General features: G+C 39.1%; 2 protein-coding genes across 3 annotated transcripts in view; one reads left to right on the top strand and one right to left on the bottom strand.

The window, feature by feature from the left end:
* LOC308097977 (multidrug resistance-associated protein 1-like) overlaps positions 1–15,583 on the bottom strand; it is an 85,221-nt gene extending 69,638 nt beyond the window's left edge. For both annotated transcript variants that reach the window (XM_080446168.1, XM_080446169.1), the window contains exons 1-5: positions 15,439–15,583; positions 11,172–11,348; positions 5,367–5,495; positions 3,992–4,129; positions 1,431–1,556 (exon numbers count right to left, since the gene is read on the bottom strand). In XM_080446168.1, coding sequence (XP_080302294.1) covers positions 1,431–1,556; positions 3,992–4,129; positions 5,367–5,495; positions 11,172–11,348; positions 15,439–15,486 — 618 coding nt within the window. In that variant the 5' untranslated portion in view covers positions 15,487–15,583. The remainder of the gene's footprint in view (positions 1–1,430; positions 1,557–3,991; positions 4,130–5,366; positions 5,496–11,171; positions 11,349–15,438) is intronic.
* The window catches only part of LOC308097978 (stonustoxin subunit beta-like), a gene marked incomplete at both ends in the record, with an annotated part of 149,034 nt that overhangs the window by 41,201 nt on the left and 89,049 nt on the right, over positions 1–18,784 (top strand). The window lies entirely within an intron of this gene.

The raw sequence follows: 18,784 nt of genomic DNA, 5'->3' as shown, positions 1-18,784 counted from the left end.
TTAGAAGATCTATAAGCTCTGCAATTTTTAAAAAGAAGTATAAAATAATGCTTATAGCTAAAATGTAAAACGACACAGATGCGTTCACGGATTAAATGGGTTAACCACTTTTGCCTTCGATATGTTTTAAAAAAAAACTAAAATAGATCATCTACTTGTAGATCGGCTATTTTCCGCTACTTGTGCGCAACAAGTATATAATAAAAAGATGACATAATGGAGATACAAGGTTTCTGCCTGACAGCAACACCATATACACAATAAGAAACAGAGTTGTGTGATTGCGTAAGGAGGAAGGAGGCGAACAATGGAAAAAAAGGCAGAAATGGAAAAAAAGGACAAAAGTGAGGCAGAGCTCTCTGCACATTGTGGAAGTCAATTACATGAAACGTCAAACAACAGACCAACACTCCTTCAACCATATGTGACCTAGATATACTCTGTCATACCACACAGAGCCAAAATAGCAGATCTACAATGCTCACAACATAAGTTTGAAGATTCAATGCCAACCTACACAACCATTATTTTATACTTTAGGCTTTTCAAAAATAGCACAGAGTGCCACGCTATGAGCTTGTAGATCTGCTATTTATTTATTTATCATGATTCATATCATGATATTTATCATTTTTGTATCATGAAAATTTGCCATTGCTTTTAAAATATATTTATTTTAAAGCAATTTTTTTTTAACTCAAATCTTTGCTTCTGGGGGGATTCTACAAATGTCTCCTAAATCCTTATTTTTTTTTGAAAAAACTTGTGTCGCTATAATCAGTGGTTCTCAAACCTTTTCATGTCAAGGACCCCCCAAATGATATGTATGTGGCCGCCGACGCTCATCTAAAAAATATGTTGTTCCAGGGACCACCCCAGACGTAAAGATTTGAGTTACAATGTTCGCTTTGAAAATACACATTCAAAGATTTGCACACATTTACAAGATTTTAAAAAAATAGCAGATCTACAAGCTCATAGCGCAGCACTCTGCCGTGCTACGAGCTTGTAGATCTGCTATTTTGATGAGAGAGAGAGAGAGAGAGAGAGAGAGAGAGAGAGAGAGAGAGAGAGAGAGAGAGAGAGGGGCGCATATATCACGGGAGACGTCTGTTAAAATGAATTGGAATAAAAACAAATGTATGTATTGGGTCTGACCCTAGACAGCATCCTAGTGAACTATCCTACAGTGTGTGATCCCTGGTCGGGGATCAATCTATAGTGTGAAAACCACAACGATATATGACAGCCCATTTCAAGAAATAAACTCCTGCAGTGTGTAATGCTCAACGATCAGACGACTCCCCGACCACTTTAAAAGTCCTACAGTGTGTACCTGCCCTTAGTCATTGATCTTCCAGAGAGGCACAGGGAGACAGAGGTACCATGTGGTGATGATGATGATGATGAAGGGTCAGGGAGGGTCTCACCTGGTCTTTGACGGCCTGACAGAACAGCGGGGGCCGGTCAGACAGACAGGACAGGATGGTCTGGATGAGCAGCAGAGCGTAGTACACGTAGAAGGTGGTGTAACGCCACACACACACATCTGAGGGCTGGGAAACACACACAACACATCACGCTTGTTATACAAATGTGTGAGTGTGCGTGTGCGTGTGCGTGTGTGTGTGTGTGTGTGCGTGTGTGTGTGTGTGTGTGTGTGTGTCTGTATGGTAGAGCAGTGGTTCTCAACCTTTCCAGGCCGTGACCCCTCAAAATAATCATATTTGAGCTGGGGACCCCTCAGAATAATCATATTTGAACTGAGGACCCCCCACCCTGATAAGCACTTGGAATTGTAGGAGTTGAGGCATTACATTTAGTTTGACTCAGTTCCACAGATAAATACTGTGAAAATAGCACTCACAACACTGTGTTGTGTTTGTGCTGTGTTTGCCTCTTTCTTATATTATTTGAGAATGTGTCCAATGTTTGACCAGTTTTTATACTATAGTTTGCTTATAACGTTTGATGCAGCAATGGTCTTTTTTTTCCTTTCAGGTATTAAAAAGTCCTTCTCTGGGGATCCCGACCCAAAGGTGGAGAACCACTGTGGTAGAGCATAATATACAATATAACTAACACAAGCAGAACAGAACAAAATAAGTTAACTCATTATGTATTCTGTACACACGATGTAACAAAAAAGAAACCTTCAACCTAGAACGATTCGGTATCTGACAACGAAACAAAATCAATTGCACATTGAAATGTTCAATGTGCAATGTGTGTGTGTGGGAGTCTTCTCCTGTTGGGATTACTCTCTTTAGCTGACATTACAAGGCTTTGTGAGTAAACTTGACAGACTGAGAGAGTTCAGCCTAATTCATAGATCATGTCACTCGATGAAAATGGGACATTAAAAAATGTGAACGTGGCGACATTTTCTCAGCGGGGGGGCTGACAGTCCAATGTACAAGGGATTGGTTCAACTGGATCTTTGGAGGTTGCAGCTTCACTAAGCTGTTGTAAAAAAATCAAAGGATGTTCACTTCTGTGACAAACCATTACCAGAGGCCAAGGACAATTTGAGCAGATTGAGTGAGGACCACTTAAAAGGACCATACCGTCGTCAAGGTCCATGGTTCAAGGTTCTGTTATTATTACATCTGGTGTACGGATCCATAAGGTTCTGTTATTGTTACATCTGCTGTACGGGTACATGAGGTTCTGTTATTATAACTTTGTGTGAGAGGGAACATAAGAGAGTTGTGTTCTCTGTCATACACTAGGATGAATTAGCTTTTGTTGAGCTGCAAATTCAGCCCCACTGAAACCCTCTATACTTGATAAAACAGATCTGTAAAGAGAGCATTTAGTACCATTTCACTCTACACAAATCGCCAAAAATAGCCGATCTACTGAGCTTGTAGATCGGCTATTTTTGACGAATGTTCCCCTTAGAATAGGGATGCTGTTTTTTTTAATAGTTTAACAAAAGTGCCATATTAAGTTTTAAGCATATCGTTAAAAGGTAGGGTAAGTGATTTTCTTTGGTTAAAATAAGTGTTAAATAGCTCTATATTGTGATAGTACTCATTGCTATAGAGTGTTTGTTCAGTAACAGTGTTAAATAGCTCTATATTGTGATAGTACTCATTGCTATAGAGTGTTTGTTCAGTAAAAGGAGTCTCCCATGTCTCTCCAGCTCTTTATTAAACAGAAAATGCATTTTCAGTGCTCTCTCCTGATTGGCTTAAATGTTGTCACCTACCTGAAAATGTACTATATTGTGTTTACTAAAGAGCTGGAGAGACCCCTGTGACCCAACAAACCCTCTGTAGCAATGATTACTATCACAATATAGTACTTTAACCTTTTAACAAACAAAAACAAAATACCCCAAAATATCACTTACCCTACCTTTAACACATTAACCGCCAAGAACGTAGTCCTACGGTCCGTTAAATCCAACTGTTAAGCGCCGAGACCGTAGCCCTACGGGCTGCGGTCTTTTCGCGCATGCGCGGTCCGGGTGCACTTTCGGAATTTTTTTGATCCACTTCCGTTTCCGGTTTGATGACCGGAAATAGAATTATTTGGGATCCGGTTTTGACGATCACGCCCGCTCCCATTCTACAGACGAAACTGAAACTCAATTCTCTTCCTGTAGTTTTTTCTCCTCGCATTTCACTGTTTAACGTAATCCGCTCTAACTACAACATGGATACCTCGTTTGACACGCGATCTTCACTGGGAGATACAGGGAGATCTCGCGGATGTAAACAGACCGTGTAGAGCTCAATCTTAAGGATTTTAACAAGATCTATGGCGACATGAAAAAAACAAAAAAACAACAAAAACACCTTGGCACTGGTGAGTACATTATGAGATTAACCTCTGGCGGTCGATGTGTTAATCACAATTATTTCATAAGCATGATATGTCCTTTTCATATCGTCCCAACACAACACAACTGCACACGTACTGTATACTACAGTACACATAAACCATTTAAACAGGACAAAGCACTGTGACAGACAGGTCTCACCTGGTCCAGAGCCTGGATGATCTTGGACCTGAAGGTGATGGAGGCACAGACCAGAGCCAGGAGCCAGAAGCCCAGCATGGGCCCCGACGACTGGACCCCCTTCATCCTCTCATACTGGGTCAGCAGAGTGGCCACCAGCTGACACACACGCACGCACACACGCACGCACACACACACACACACGCGCACACACACACACACACACGCAAAAACACAATTATTGATTTATATTCATCGTATGACAAATAACACAACACACTGTAGCCGGTCTACAACCTCTCAATGTGTCATTAAGTGATGCAATGTGAGCTTATATACAGAATCTGGTATTGTTGCTATCAAAAAATAAATTAAAAACTTTTGATTGTTTTTTTGACAGGGTTAATGTGGTTAAAACTGAGAATCATACAGTTTAACACACACATACATTAGCTCTATCTCAGTTTAACAAATAGTTTTACCATTTACACATTTGCAGTAAACTACAACATGGCAAACTCGGAATTACCAAATTATTGCCAGGAGAAATAAAGGTTAAAATGTTCACATGAATCAAACAGATGTGTGGTATATTTATATTCATTGTGTGAACAACATGAAGGTTTTAATCATGTTACATGATAAACGTCTAGAGATATGTTTTTCTAACGGCCTCGCCTCGGTGTGAGTCTCAGGCTAGTGACCGCCAGTGGTGGGAAAAGTACTCAAATGTTTTACTTAAGTAAAAGTATCAATATTGCAATGTAGAAATACTCTGTTACAAGTAAAAGGCCTGTGTTCAAAATGTTACTTGAGTAAACGTACAAAAGTATTGGCATCAAAATATACTTAAAGTGCCAAAAGTAAAAGTACTAAAATGTTTGAAAATAGCAGATCTACAAGCTCACAATGCTTGTAGATCGGCTATTTTCAAATAGCCTAGGTATAAAATAGGGCTGATGTGGTTAAAGTCTGTTTTATAATATAATAATTTATATCTGCAAAGTAACTAGTAACTAAAGTTTTCAAATAATTGTAGTGGAGTAAAAAGTACAATATTTGCCTCTGAGATGTAGTGGAGTAAAAGTAAAAGTATTGAAAATTGTAAATACCCCAGTAAAGTAAAAGTACCTAAATAATTGTACTTGAGTACAACAGTAACAGTACTTGAGTAAATGTACTTAAGTTACTTTACACCGCTGGTGACCGCCTCACATAATGACTGCCGGAGAGAGCAGAGACCACCATGTGACCTTTCCCTCTACCTCCCTCCCATCCCATCCTTTGTTTATTAGCTGATAGTGAACTCCTGGCTGTGATGAAAACAGAGACGGGCTTCCTCAGGAACACCCTGTAATATGTATTATTAAGTGTGAAAAGGTCAACCCTCTCTCACCATGGTGACTCCCAGCACGGTGGGGCTGACCAGGTAGACTGGAGCAGGAGTGCTGTGGGGTTGGCTTCTTTCCCAGAAAGAATAGAAAACATCTGCCCAGCAGATAATCCACAGCAGAAAGCCCACCGCCTGTATAGAGAGACAAGAGAGAGAGAGAGAGAGTCAGGGACTTTCACATCATCATAAGGGGTGTGGGGGAACAAGCGATTCCAATACGAGTCGTGATTCTCATGTTGGATGATTCAGAATCGATTCTCTTTTTGCTGTATTTTTGTATAATGACATTTTTGAGAAGTGGCAAGTTCCGATTTTGAATAAAGAAAAACGTTTTTTAATCGAGAATCGTTTTGAATAAAAAAATTATAATACGTTTTTGAATCGAGAATCGTTTGTTTTGAAAAAATCGTGACCCCAAGTTTCGGAATGGAATGGAATGGTGAGACAGCAGTAGATTCACAGCCCTAATAATCATGTTAACCCCTTAAGACCGGGAAAGCATCTGTCATTTTAAGATTTTAACCACTTTAACCATTATTTTAGTTTTGGTTACCAACTCTCCATCATTTAGCTGGGGACCACCTGGAACCCCCTCAAGGACCACTGGTGGTCCCCGGACCACTGGTTGAGAACCACCGGTCAGGACCACAGAGTGGATCACAAGGTGCCTCATGTTTTAAAAGAATGTCCATCTTTCATACTGAGAGATGATGGCGTACACACGACATGTGAAAAGTACGGCACAGTAGGTACTGTATATGCACAGAAACATGTGCATGTATAAAACCATGTGCATGTTGCCATGTCCTGCGGTGGATAAATGGCCCAGTTAGTGCCAGTGTTAATTTTGTCGACTAAAACTGAGACGAAAATCTTTCATTGTCTACCTTCTTTCACTGACGAAAACTAAATATAAACTAAGCTACGATGACTAAAACCAAGACTAAATATGTGGACAATCTCGTCAACAAATAAAAACTAGACTAAAATGTTAGTGAGGGATCTAGTGGAGAAAGAGATCCAGTAGAACTAAAAGACAAGTCATTTTATGTTTGGTTGCGCTCGGGTGTTGCGCTCTGATAATAGCAGATCTACAAGCTCACAACGCGTCGCAGAAAGTCTCTCCTGCACTTTGTAATAGAGACTATTGTTGTGAGAAGGTTGAACACAGGTTGGACACTTTGACCCCATGCTGTGAGTCAAACATTATTTGGTTTGGATTGATCCTGACAGGATTCATTACTGTAACAATAGCCTTCGTGTTTTAGCAGAAAACTGGAAGAACACCAAAACACCACAACTCACGGAATGGTTAATCCAATAAGACCGGGAACGCATCTGTGTCATTTTAACATTTCTTTGGCTATTAAGAAAAACTGCAGATATACAAGCTCATAGTGCGGCACTGAGTGTGATGAGCTTGTAGATCTGCTATATTTTTTTGAAAAATCATGAAAATATGTGCAAATCTTTGAATATATATATTTTAAAGCCAACATTTTTAACTCAAATCTTTGCTTCTGGGGGGATTCTACATTCTAAATCCTAACAGTTTTTTGAAAAAACTTATGTTGCTATAATATCAGTGGTTCTCAAACTTTTTCATGTCAAGGACCCCCAAAATGATATGTATTTGGCCGTCTCAAAATATTGTGTTCCAGGGACCCCCGGAAGCAAAGATTTGAGTTACAAATGTTCGCTTTAAAATATATATATATTCAAAGAGTTGCACAAATTTTCATGATTTTTCAAAAATAGCAGATCTACAAGCTTGAGCTTGTTATTTTTTAATAGCCAAATACATCTTTAAATGAAACAGATGTGTTCCTGGATTGAAAGGGTTAAATGCCTGACGAACAATACAAAAGAAAAAAAAAGAACTTTGGTAACGTGAGCTGGAGCACTGTGTGTGTGTGTGTGTGTCTGTGTCTGTGTCTGTGTCTGTGTCTGTGTGTGTGTCTGTGTGTGTGTGTGTGTGTGTGTGTGTGTGTGTTCACAGACAATGGGATTGTGTTTCTGTGTTCAGTAATATTTAGTTCTGGTGGGGGGGGGGGGGTCTTATGGCTCTAATATTCTGTTAATCGCCTAATGATTAGTCTGGATACAGCAGCTTGACTATTTGGTCCTGGTTCTGCGTAGACCATTGGTTCTCAAAGTGGGGTCCGGGGACCCCCCAGAGGTACCAGGGGGTCCCCAGCAAAATTACTTAATATAGCGTCAATCATTTTAACCACTTTAACCACAGAGGCAAAAAAAATGTTAAAAACATATGTATTCAAAGATTTGCACAAATGTTCAAGATCTTTTTTTTTTAATTGCAGATCTATTCGCCATTTTTGAATAGCCCAAGTATAATATAATGGTTAAAGTGGTTCAAATCTAAAACGACAGATGCTTTCCTGGTCTAAATGAGTTATGTAGCATCAGCATTTCATAGACTGCTTGGTAGACACAGCACAGTGAATCACATCAAAATGACAAAATGACGTCTCGCTCTCTTCCTCTCTATGGCCCTGCGTGTGGAACCAGACTCATGCAGTAATGCCTGTTCTATTCAGTATTGTGACCTTTAGAAATCTTCCCTGTGACAACACAACTATACGTCGACAAGCAGTGGTGTAAATGTAACTAAGTACATTTACTTAACCCATTGAGACCTGAAGCCGATTCTACATGTCTCCTAAATCCCAACAGTTTTCTGAAAAATGTATGTTTCTATATCAGTGGTGCTCAATCTTTTTCATGTCAAGGACCCCCAAAATTATATGTATTTAGCCGCAGACCCCAGTCAAAATATCTTGTTCCAGGGACCCCCAGAAGCAAAGATTTGAGTTAAAAATGTTCGCTTTAAAAATATATATATTCAAAGATTTGCACACATTTTCACGATTTTTCAAAAATAGCAGATCTACAAGCTCATAGCGCGGCACTCGGTGCCGCGCTATGAGCTTGTAGATCTGCTATTTTTGAATAGCCCAAAGTGTAAAATAATGCTTTTTAGCTCAAATCTAAAAATGACACAGTTCCAGGTCTTAATGGGTTAAGTACTGTAGTTAAGTAAAATGTTGAGGTATTTGTACTTTACTTGAGTATTTCCAATTTCCAATACTTTTACTTCTACTCCACTACATCTGAAGATTTTACTCCACTACAATTATTTGAAAACTTTAGTTACTAGTTACTATTTCAGATATAAATTATGATATTATGAAACATATATTAACCATTTTAGCCCTATTTTATACCTAGACTATTTGAAAATAGCCGATCTACAAGCTCACAACGCGACGCGTTGTGAGCTTGTAGATCTGCTATTTTCAAACATTTTTGTACTTTTACTTTTGGTACTTTAAGTACATTTTGATGCCAATACTTTTGTACTTTTACCCAAATACATTTTGAATTCTGGACTTTTACTTGTAACGGAGTATTTCTATATTGCAGTATTGGTGCTTTTACTTGAGTAAAGAATTTGAGTACTTTTTCCACCACTGTCGACAAGAATGTTGGAATAACTGGAAAAGCTGTAAACTGTGTGTTTTACTGTACATGCTTATCTTATCAACTATAGGATGCATTTTGTACGGTCAGGAGCTGTACATTCCATGCCCGGGCAGCTGCTTCCTCACAGACACATACAGTATCTATGGAAATCCATGGTGACAAATCTACAGCAACACTTGATTTGAACCCTCTCCCTCTCTCTCTCTCTCTGCTCGCCCCGTCTGACTGGATTCTCCAGTGAGGATGTTCTAACTCCACAAAGAGAAACAGACGGGGGGAGACGTGGGGAGTTGAGATTGTGGATTGAACAAAGTTACTGTGTTGTTAGCAGTGGTGTAAAGTAACTAAGTACATTTACTCAAGTACTGTACTTAAGGACACTTTTGAGGAATTTTTACTTTACTGGGGTATTTCCCAATTTCAGTTCTTTTACTTCTACTCCACTACATCTCAGAGGCAGATATTGTACTTTTACTCCACTGCAATTATTTGACAGCTTTAGTTACTAGTTACTTTGCATTTAGATTATTATCATCACAAAACATACATTAACCACTTCAGCCCTATATACATTTCGGCCATTTGAAAATAGCCGATCTACAAGCTCACAATGCGTCGCGATGCGACTGAGCTTGGAGATCGGCTATTTTTAAAAGATTTGTATACGTTTTGAAATGGGACATTATGCATAATCGGTACTTTTACTTTTGGTACTTTAAGTACATTTTGATACCAATACTTTAGTACTTTTAACACCTTACTTTTACTTGAAACAGAGTAATGTAGTACTTTTAGTACGTCATACATGATCAGCAGGTAGGCCTTATAATTGAACACAAAATGATACGCATTTCCAGATCAATCATGTCTACTGTATGTATTGGTAAGTGTTGTGAATTACAAAAGATCAAATTGATTGTCATTTTGGAATCGAGAATAGATTTTGAATTGAATCGTTTCCCCAATAATAATCGTGGGATATCTAAGGAGTCACATCCCTTAAGTTAACGCAGTGGTTCTCAAACTTTTTCATGTCAAGGACCCCCAAAATGATATGTATTTGGCCGTGGACCCCCATCTCAAAATATGTTGTTCCAGGGACCCCCCCAGAAGCAAAGATTTGGGTTACAAATGTTCGCTTTAAAAATATATACAGATAAAGGGGTTAAAATGATTGTGATGCTTTAACAAATTTAGCTGGGGACCCCCTGGAAAAGCCCAAGGTGTTGCTGAGACAACGTGGAAGACAATAAACAGCTTCAACACTGGTAGATACTGATGTCCTTTCACATAGTGTGTGACCTGACCTGACAGACTTCACGGTCAAAGCCAAAGCCGTGTCCCACAGTGTGAAAGCAGCAGAGAGGCAGACATTCACACACACCATGGCTTTGTGTTCCACACACTTCAAACACTCTCATTCCATTATTATGAGTCCACAGTGTGGCGTGGTGGGGTCAATAGGTCACGTCATGTCACGTAAAGAAATGCAGCGGTGGAAAAAGTATTTATTTTTACTTAAACTAAAGTTTTCAAATAATTGTAGTGGAGTAAAAGTACAATATTTGCCTCTGATATGCGGTGGAGTAGTAAGTAAAAGTACTGAAAATTGGAAATAAAAATAAAAAATCTCAAAATTGTACTTGAGTAAATGTACTTAGTTACTTTACACCACTGAATAAATGTGAATGGCAGGCGGCTCTGTTGAGGTGTGTCATGCAGATGTAGCCGCGGTCGTAGTGGGGTCAATAGGTCATGTCATGTAAAACAGTGGTTCTCAAACTTTTTCATGTCAAGGATCCACATGGGACCCATGTTGTTCCAGGGACCCCCCAGGAGCAAAGGTTTGAAAAATATATATTCAAAGGTTTGCACAATTTTTTTACGATAAAAAAAATAGCAGATCTACAAGCTCATAGTGCGGCACTCGGTGCCGCACTATGAGCTTGTAGATCCCCCCCTCCCCCCCCCGGGTCTGGCACCGCTTCATTCTGAATCCATTTCCTGCTCCCGAAGTCTGGGGTGACCAATCAGGGCCCAGTATTCAAATATGGGAGACTGTAATTGGTAGTTGGTTGTGTAGGTCTAACCAATTGCGTCCAGAGCCATCCTTTTGATCCCGCCCCCTTGGAAGAAAAACCTCCTCATAGAAGCACCAGACTCATAACCACACAGTGATATATAGTCTGGCTACGTGAGGCCACCCCCCCTACCCCCCCCCAAAGGACCCCTGGGAGTCCCCGGACCCCACTTTGAGAACCAGTGATGTAACTGAAATGTGCACGTCAGCCCGTGGTCACTCACGGTCTTGGCTCTGTTGAGGTGAGTCATGCAGATGTAGCCGCGGTCGTGGCAGCGGAGGTAGGCGAGGTAGAGCGGGGCACAGAGCCAGAGGTAGACGCACGGTAACCACACCAGCACTGTGTTCTGGAAGCACTGGGTCACGTCTGGGTTGGTGGTGTACCAGGTCCGGTTCCAATCCTGACAAAGAGGCAAAAAAAACATGAATGAAAGAGAAAAAAAAGCCTGTTTTATACTTTGTTACTCACATCTTTTACTTAACCCATTAAGACCGGGAACGCATCTGTGTCACTTTAAGATGTCTTTGGCTATTCAAAAATAGCAGATCTACAAGCTCATAGCACGGCACTGACTGAGTGCCGCGCTATGAGCTTGTAGATCTGCTATTTTTGATGTCAAGGACCCCCAAAATGATATGTATTTGGCCGCGGACCCCCATCTCAATGTTGTTCCAGGGACCCCCCACCAGAAGCAAAGATTTGAGTAACAAATTTTTGCTTTAAAAAATATATATTCAAAGATTTGCACACATTTTCACGATTTCTCAAAAATAGCAGATCTACACAGCGCGGCACTCGGTGCCATGCTATGAGCTTGTATATCTGCTATTTTTGGATAGCCAAAGTATAAAATAATGGTTTAGGTGGTTACACAGATGTGTTCCCATTCTTAAAGGGTTAAGTAAAAGTATCAATACTAATTATCGATACCATCCCAGCGACATCTTATCAAATCAGTAATGAATGTGTCATTGTTTCCAGAGGGGCTCAGCAGTCGATGAAGGCGTCGTGTCTGCATTCAGAATTCATCACACAACCAGACCGCAGATTTAAATAGTAAATAAATAGAGACATGTGAGAGCACCAGGTATGCAGATTGATGACTCATAGAATGAAACAGGTTTAGGAGAGCAATGGCCTTCAAGATCAAGACCGTCATAGATGCATTTTATAGAGTCTGACTTCAGACTCGAATTTGAATTTATAGCAGACACTGTCAATCCAGAGTGATTTACAGTAAGCACGGACAACACAAGGCACTACGGTACATCAAATGCATAGAGATAGTGATCCAGGATCATAAGTAAACCAATAACTGGTAATCACTCCAACAGTGGAATATCCATATATCGATAAAAATACATCTATGACAGTCTTGATCCAAGGCTAGGACAGCAAATTAACACAATTAAACATTACTGTATGTCTCACTGCCATTAGAGGGCATCTGTGTCATTTTAAGATTTATTTGGCTATTCAAAAATAGCAGATATACAAGCTCATAGCGCGATACCGAGTGCCGCGCTATGAGCTTGTAGATCTGCTATTTTTGAAAAATCGTGAAAATGTGCAAATCTTTGAATATATATATTTTTAAAGCGAACATTTGTAACTCAAATCTTTGCTTCTGGGGGTCCCTGGAACAACACATTTTGAGATGGAGGTCCACGGCCAAACACATAACTAAAAATGTATTTCTAAATCCTAACAGTATGTTTCTATATCAGTGGTGCTCCAAACTTTTTCCTTGTCAAAGACCACCCAAAATTATATGTATTTGGCCGTGCACCCCCATTTCAAAATATGTTGTTCCAGGGACCCCTAGAAGCACAGATCGGAGTTAAAAATGTTTGCATTAAAACATATATATTCAAATATTTGCATTTTTATTTAAAAAAAATTGCAGATCTATGTATATCTGCTATTTTTGAATAGCCAAAGAACTCTGCTTTCCCGGTCTGAATGGGTTCATAAAGACAGTAAGAGATCCTTTCTTTAGGTACTTTTCAACCTTCCAACATAATAGAAAGAAACAGGTTGGGGGGAACAGAACAGATGAACCCTGTATGTCTCACTGAACCTCAGTCCTAACCCAGTGCTCCATGACGTTGCAGCAGAAGAACACTTGTCTCATACTGGCTGTGTTCTTTGAGACAACCACACATTCTTATAATGTACTTGTAAAGTACTTGTAATGTACTTGTAAAGTACTTGTAATGTACTTGTAATGTACTTGTAATGTACTTGTAGAGTGCATTTCTGCTTCAGTGGAGCTACAATGATATTAGTCCTCTAAACCAGTGGTTCTCAACCTAGGGGCCGGGACCCCCAGAGGGGTCCCCGCATGATTTTGGGGGGGGGGGGGGGGTCCTCCCCAGAGGACAGTGCAGTGACAATGTAAGGACTTTTAAGACCTTTTTAATACCCCAAAAAAAAGAAGAAAAGAAAGGAAAAAAAGACCATTACTGCATCAAAAGTAATCAATAAACTATACTATACAAACTGGTCAAACATTGGCCCAATTGTCAAATAAAGTTAGAAAGAGGCAAACATTTTGAAAATAGCTGATCTACAAGCTCTACGAGCTCTACAAGCTTGTAGATCTGCTATTTCTGCAATTGTGAAAATAGTCAAACTAAATGTAATGCCTCGACTCCTACTTTCGGGGTGTGGGGGTCCCCAGTTCAAAACCAGTTTGAGAACCAATCCTCTAAACCAGGGGTCTTCAACGTTTTTCAGGCCAACTAAGGACCCCCTAGCTGAGAGAGAGATGAAGCAGGGACCCCCTCTGTATTGTATAAAATTGAGTTTCAGAAACAACTTTTTTATTTTGTACTTGATCTGCTCTTTTTCCCTCTACACCTATACCTCTTTGCCAAAAATAGCAGATCTACAAGCGATCTACAACGCCTCGCAGCGCGAGGCGTTGTGAGCTTGTAGATCTGCTATTTTTGGCTAAAGTTCTCCACAGAAAAGGGATGCTATGGTTCAAGTGGTTAATGTTAAAACAATAATCACAATTTTACGGCCCCCCTGTAGTAACTCTGCGGACCCCCTAGGGGTCCCGGACCGCCTGTTGAAGACCCCTGCTCTAAACTGCATTAAGATCTTTCTTTAGGTTCATTCCAACCTTCAGGATGAAAAAAAAAAAGGTATTTTATTTGGACTGTTGCCATGGGAACAACTGAACAGAAGTCACATGACTTTATCTTCTATAAATCTGACCTCAAACTAATTCTTTACAAATCAGCAACACCCTTACAGTACACAGTGGTGTAAAGTAACTAAGTACATTTACTTAAGTACACTTTTGAGGATGTTTTACTTTACTGGAGTATTTCCCATTTTCAGTACTTTTACTTCTACTCCACTACATCTAAGGGGCAAATATTGTACTTTTACTCCACTACAATTATTTAACAGCTTTAGTTACTAGCTACTTAGCAGATTTAGATCATTATCACTAATGATCTAAATCATCATTATCATTAATCACTTCAGCCCTAGCCTATATATATATATATATATATATATATATATATATATATTTCTTCCATTTGAAAATAGTGATCTACAAGCTCACAATGCGTCGCGATGCAACGCACTGTGAGTTTGTAGATCTGCTATTTTTAAAAGATTTTTCATACATTTTGAACTTGTGAAATGGGACATTCTGCACAATGAGTGCTTTTACTTCTGGTACTTTAAGTACATTTTGATACCAATACTTTTGTACTTTTACTCAAGTAAATTTTGAATACCTAACTTGTAACAGAGTATTTCTACACTGCAGTATTGATACTTTTACTTGAGTAAAACAAAATTGAGCACTTTTCCCACCACTGACAGTAGAGAGTAGGCATTAGGATAAAAATCCCTTATTAAATCACAGCATCAGAGCAGAAACACTGAGCCTGTTCTCAGCACTGATACTATTATCACACCATGTTCTACACATGAGAGAATGTATAGCATTAGATAGACAAGACCTAATGTTTGATTAGTAGCTCTACAGTACACTTAAATTGAACCCTTTTTAATTCATCATACATTGATATGCTGGAAGTCTAGACAGCTTATTAATCTGATGTTCTCTAGGGTACTATGGTCAGGTTTGTGTCCATACAATGCCCTGGTATTGAACATGGTTCTACTAATGAATGGATCCCACACTATGTTCTATAACAGTGTTTGATCTGCTGACAGCAGGCTTATAGAACAGCAGCACATGCTGTTATAAAAGCCAAGGCAACAGATCAACAAGACCTCTACCCTGTTTAAACAATGAAACTGAATGAGCATCCATCCACTAGATGTAATATAATATATATATATATCTATATATCTATCAAACCTGGCAACCCTGGCTGCCCCAGTCACAGTACATACAGGTGATTACATGAGGCTAGGCTAACAGTTAGCTCTGTCCCTCAGACACAATAACAACATGCAGGAGGACACAAAGTTACATCTGATCTATAGTAACTCACCCAGAACGGGTCGGACCCGTCCACACTGCAGAACGTGTCAAACCCCATCAGCTGTGTCTTTATTTACTATTATGTACCTAGAAAGTAGTTATGTAGAGAGAGAGAGAGAGAGAGATAGAGAGACCTCTAGGTCCTGTGGTTTGATAACACTCTCTCTGTGAGCAGCTCTCTCTCCTCTCTACAACCCACAGGTTGCCAGATAAGCAGCCGGGTCCGTGACGAAAACAAGCCCAAAAGAAGCAAGTCTATTTTTTTTACTTAAGTAAAAGTATCAATACTGCAGTGTAGAGATACTCTGTTACTTACAAGTAAAAGTAAAACATAAAAAAAATTAATTGAGTAAAAGTACAAAAGTATTGATATCAAGATGTGCTTAAAGTACAAAAAAAAAAAAAAAAAGTACTCATTGTGCAGAATGTCCCATTTCACAAAATGTATGAAAAAATCTTTTGAAAATAGCAGATCTGCAAGCTCACAATGTTGCATTAATGTGTGGGGCCTTGACTTGAAAATGTTTGAGAACCAACTGGTTTAAAAACAACATTTAGGAAACAAGGCCAAATGAGCAACTACACTTTAGAAACAAGGCGCAACCAGCAAGGCAGCATAAAAGCAACTTTACAGAAAAAAAACAAGCCCAAAGTCGCTTATAAAAAGCAGACATGGCAACGCTGCTCTCCTCCAATGTACAGCAAGGGGTAGTTATTTGCCCTTGTATTACATTTAGAACATAATTCCCCCAAAAAACAATGTAATATGTATTTACTTGTTTAAAATAATGACTCAAAGGTGACATACTGAAAAATTAAATAATAACGTCAATTTGATTACTTTAACATAGTTTATAAAAGGTGTATTATTGTTATGAAGCAAAGGTAAAATAATCTTGGAATCTTGACCATTGGACATTATATTGTTATTGCTATTATTCAGAATACATTATTAAAAATACATTACAATTCAGTTAGTGCCCTAAAAAAAGCACACTTTGAACCAATGATTTGAACGACGTGTAAAACACAACGTCATGATTCAGGGTATAAATGTACCTCATGCTTGGTGTGGCCGGGTGTAGCAGGGGAAGGTTACAGATAGAGGGCGCCATTACATCGCAACCCTACTCATAATGAACCCTACTGTTTAAGGCAGGGGTCCTCAGAGAGAGTTAGTGCAGGGGGTCCCCCATTTTTTGATAGGAACTTGTTTTTATTTATGTAAATATCTGATAATAAAAAAAAACACACATTGGCACGAACCCAACATATTATTAGCAAAGACTAGCCTTAGATCAAGACGTGGATGTATTTTATCGAGTCTGACTTTTACTTTTGTATCTACGAGAGTCTTAGCTCCACCTCCCCAGTTTTCCCTGGAATGTCAGCAGTAAAAACCCGTATTTCTCCGAACATGTACAAATGCTAAATATAAGGTGCTTTATCCGCTTGCCCCAAATGTTATCTAGGTGTCCGGAGTACTTGTTTAATGTATTAGTCCATATTTTACAATAAAGAAGTGTTTTAATCCCGTCTGTGGCCGATTCTGTCGGAAGTTCCCATTGGGTAGTAGTGACAAAGCGCATCCGGTGAAAACTAGAATTACACCCAATTACAGTAGGCAAACGAGGGGGTGGGGGATAACATTCGGCCACAGACTGATTAAAACACTTCTTTATTGAAAATTATGGACTATTTACTTTGCACAAATACTCCGGACACTTAGCTAACATTTGGGGCAAGCGGGTAAGCACCTTATATTTTGCATTTGTACATGTACAGAGAAGTACAGGCTTTACTGGTGACATTTCAGGGCAAACTGGGGGGGGGGGGTGATTTCATAGCTCATTTAACAAAAATAGAACTATAAAAATTAGTATTCAAGACAATTAAAAAAATATATATATGTAGTGGGGGGTCCCTGGGGGGGGGGGGGGGTGGGGGTCCCTGCTTCGTCTGTCTCTCAGCTAAGGGGTCCTTGACCTAAAACACGCTGAAGACCCCTGGACCCCTGGTTTAAGCTTGCATTTTTTTAGACAGGTGTGCATAGAGTTTTACCAAAGAACAGTAGTTACTGAAAGAAAGGGAACTGTATTTTCTTTAGGTAGGTTAAGTTAAATGTTTTGGTTACATTTTTGTTTGTTGTTAAAAGGTTAAAGCACTATATTCTGATAGTAATCATTGCTATAGAGTGTTTGTTCAGTAACAGGAGTCTCCATGTCTCTCCAGCTCTTTAATAAACAGAAAATACATTTTCAGGTAGGTGACAACATTTCAGCCAATCAAGAGAGAGTACCCATTTATCAGCTTCAATTTTATAGTGTTCCAGTTCCAATTTTGCCTGCTCATTTCTTTATGTAATCACTTCCAATTTCACTTGTTTAATCTGTATTGTGAGTTCTCTATTGGATAAAATTGGTATCCTGACCTGAAAATGCATTTTCTGTTAAAGAGCTGGAGTTACGCGTGTTACTGAACAAACACTCTATCTAGCAATGAGTACTATCAGAATATAGAGCTATTTAACACTTATTTTAACCAAAGACAATCACAATATCCTACCTTTAATGACAACTATAATCACATCAATGATTGACATACACACACGCGTGAGCGCGCAAACACACGCACACGCATGCACTGCACACGCAATCTCCATCAACCTTGCAGCAAATAAAGACCAAAACCATTCACTCAAAATTGCATTAAGGTTTATTCTTTTAGGGTACATAGAATAGGATGCTTTATAGACAATGATAATTAGAACCTTCTGTAATAATTACATCAATAATCATCTTCTTATATCACACAAGAACAGTGCAAACAAACATTACTTGTTAAAATATTAAAACAGGTCATCAATCATACACAGTTCTCTATACAATACTGATTGGCGCAGTAATAAGACATGGTACTCTCATGGTCACTTAATGAGGATTATTATCATTATTAATAGTATTAATATTACCACCAGGATAATGCTCTGCCTATCGGAGACACATGCACAGAATCACCTCTACCTCTTGCTATTTCAATGTGACCACAACGACACAGAAAGAAACATTGAAAAGATCAGCATTCAAAACAATGTTCAATATTACCTTGTGTTGTACTGTATGCATTATACATAACATCAACCATGGGAACTTTCTCCTAACAATAAACGCACGAGGACGCTCAACATCATGGGCCAGTTACTGCAAACATGCACTAAAGCCTTGGACTTAACATTTCAATTAACAATTAACCACTTAAGCCCTATAATAGTTTGTCATATACGACAAATAGTGAAAATAGACGATTTACAAGCTCACAATGCCGTCGCAATGTGGCATGTCGTGAGCTTGTAGATT

Source organism: Gymnoscopelus braueri (genome assembly GCF_963280865.1).
Source record: "Gymnoscopelus braueri genome assembly, chromosome: 13".
NCBI lineage: Eukaryota > Metazoa > Chordata > Actinopteri > Myctophiformes > Myctophidae > Gymnoscopelus > Gymnoscopelus braueri.
Note: the sequence above shows the minus strand (reverse complement) of the source record. Positions and strands in the feature narration are given on the sequence as shown.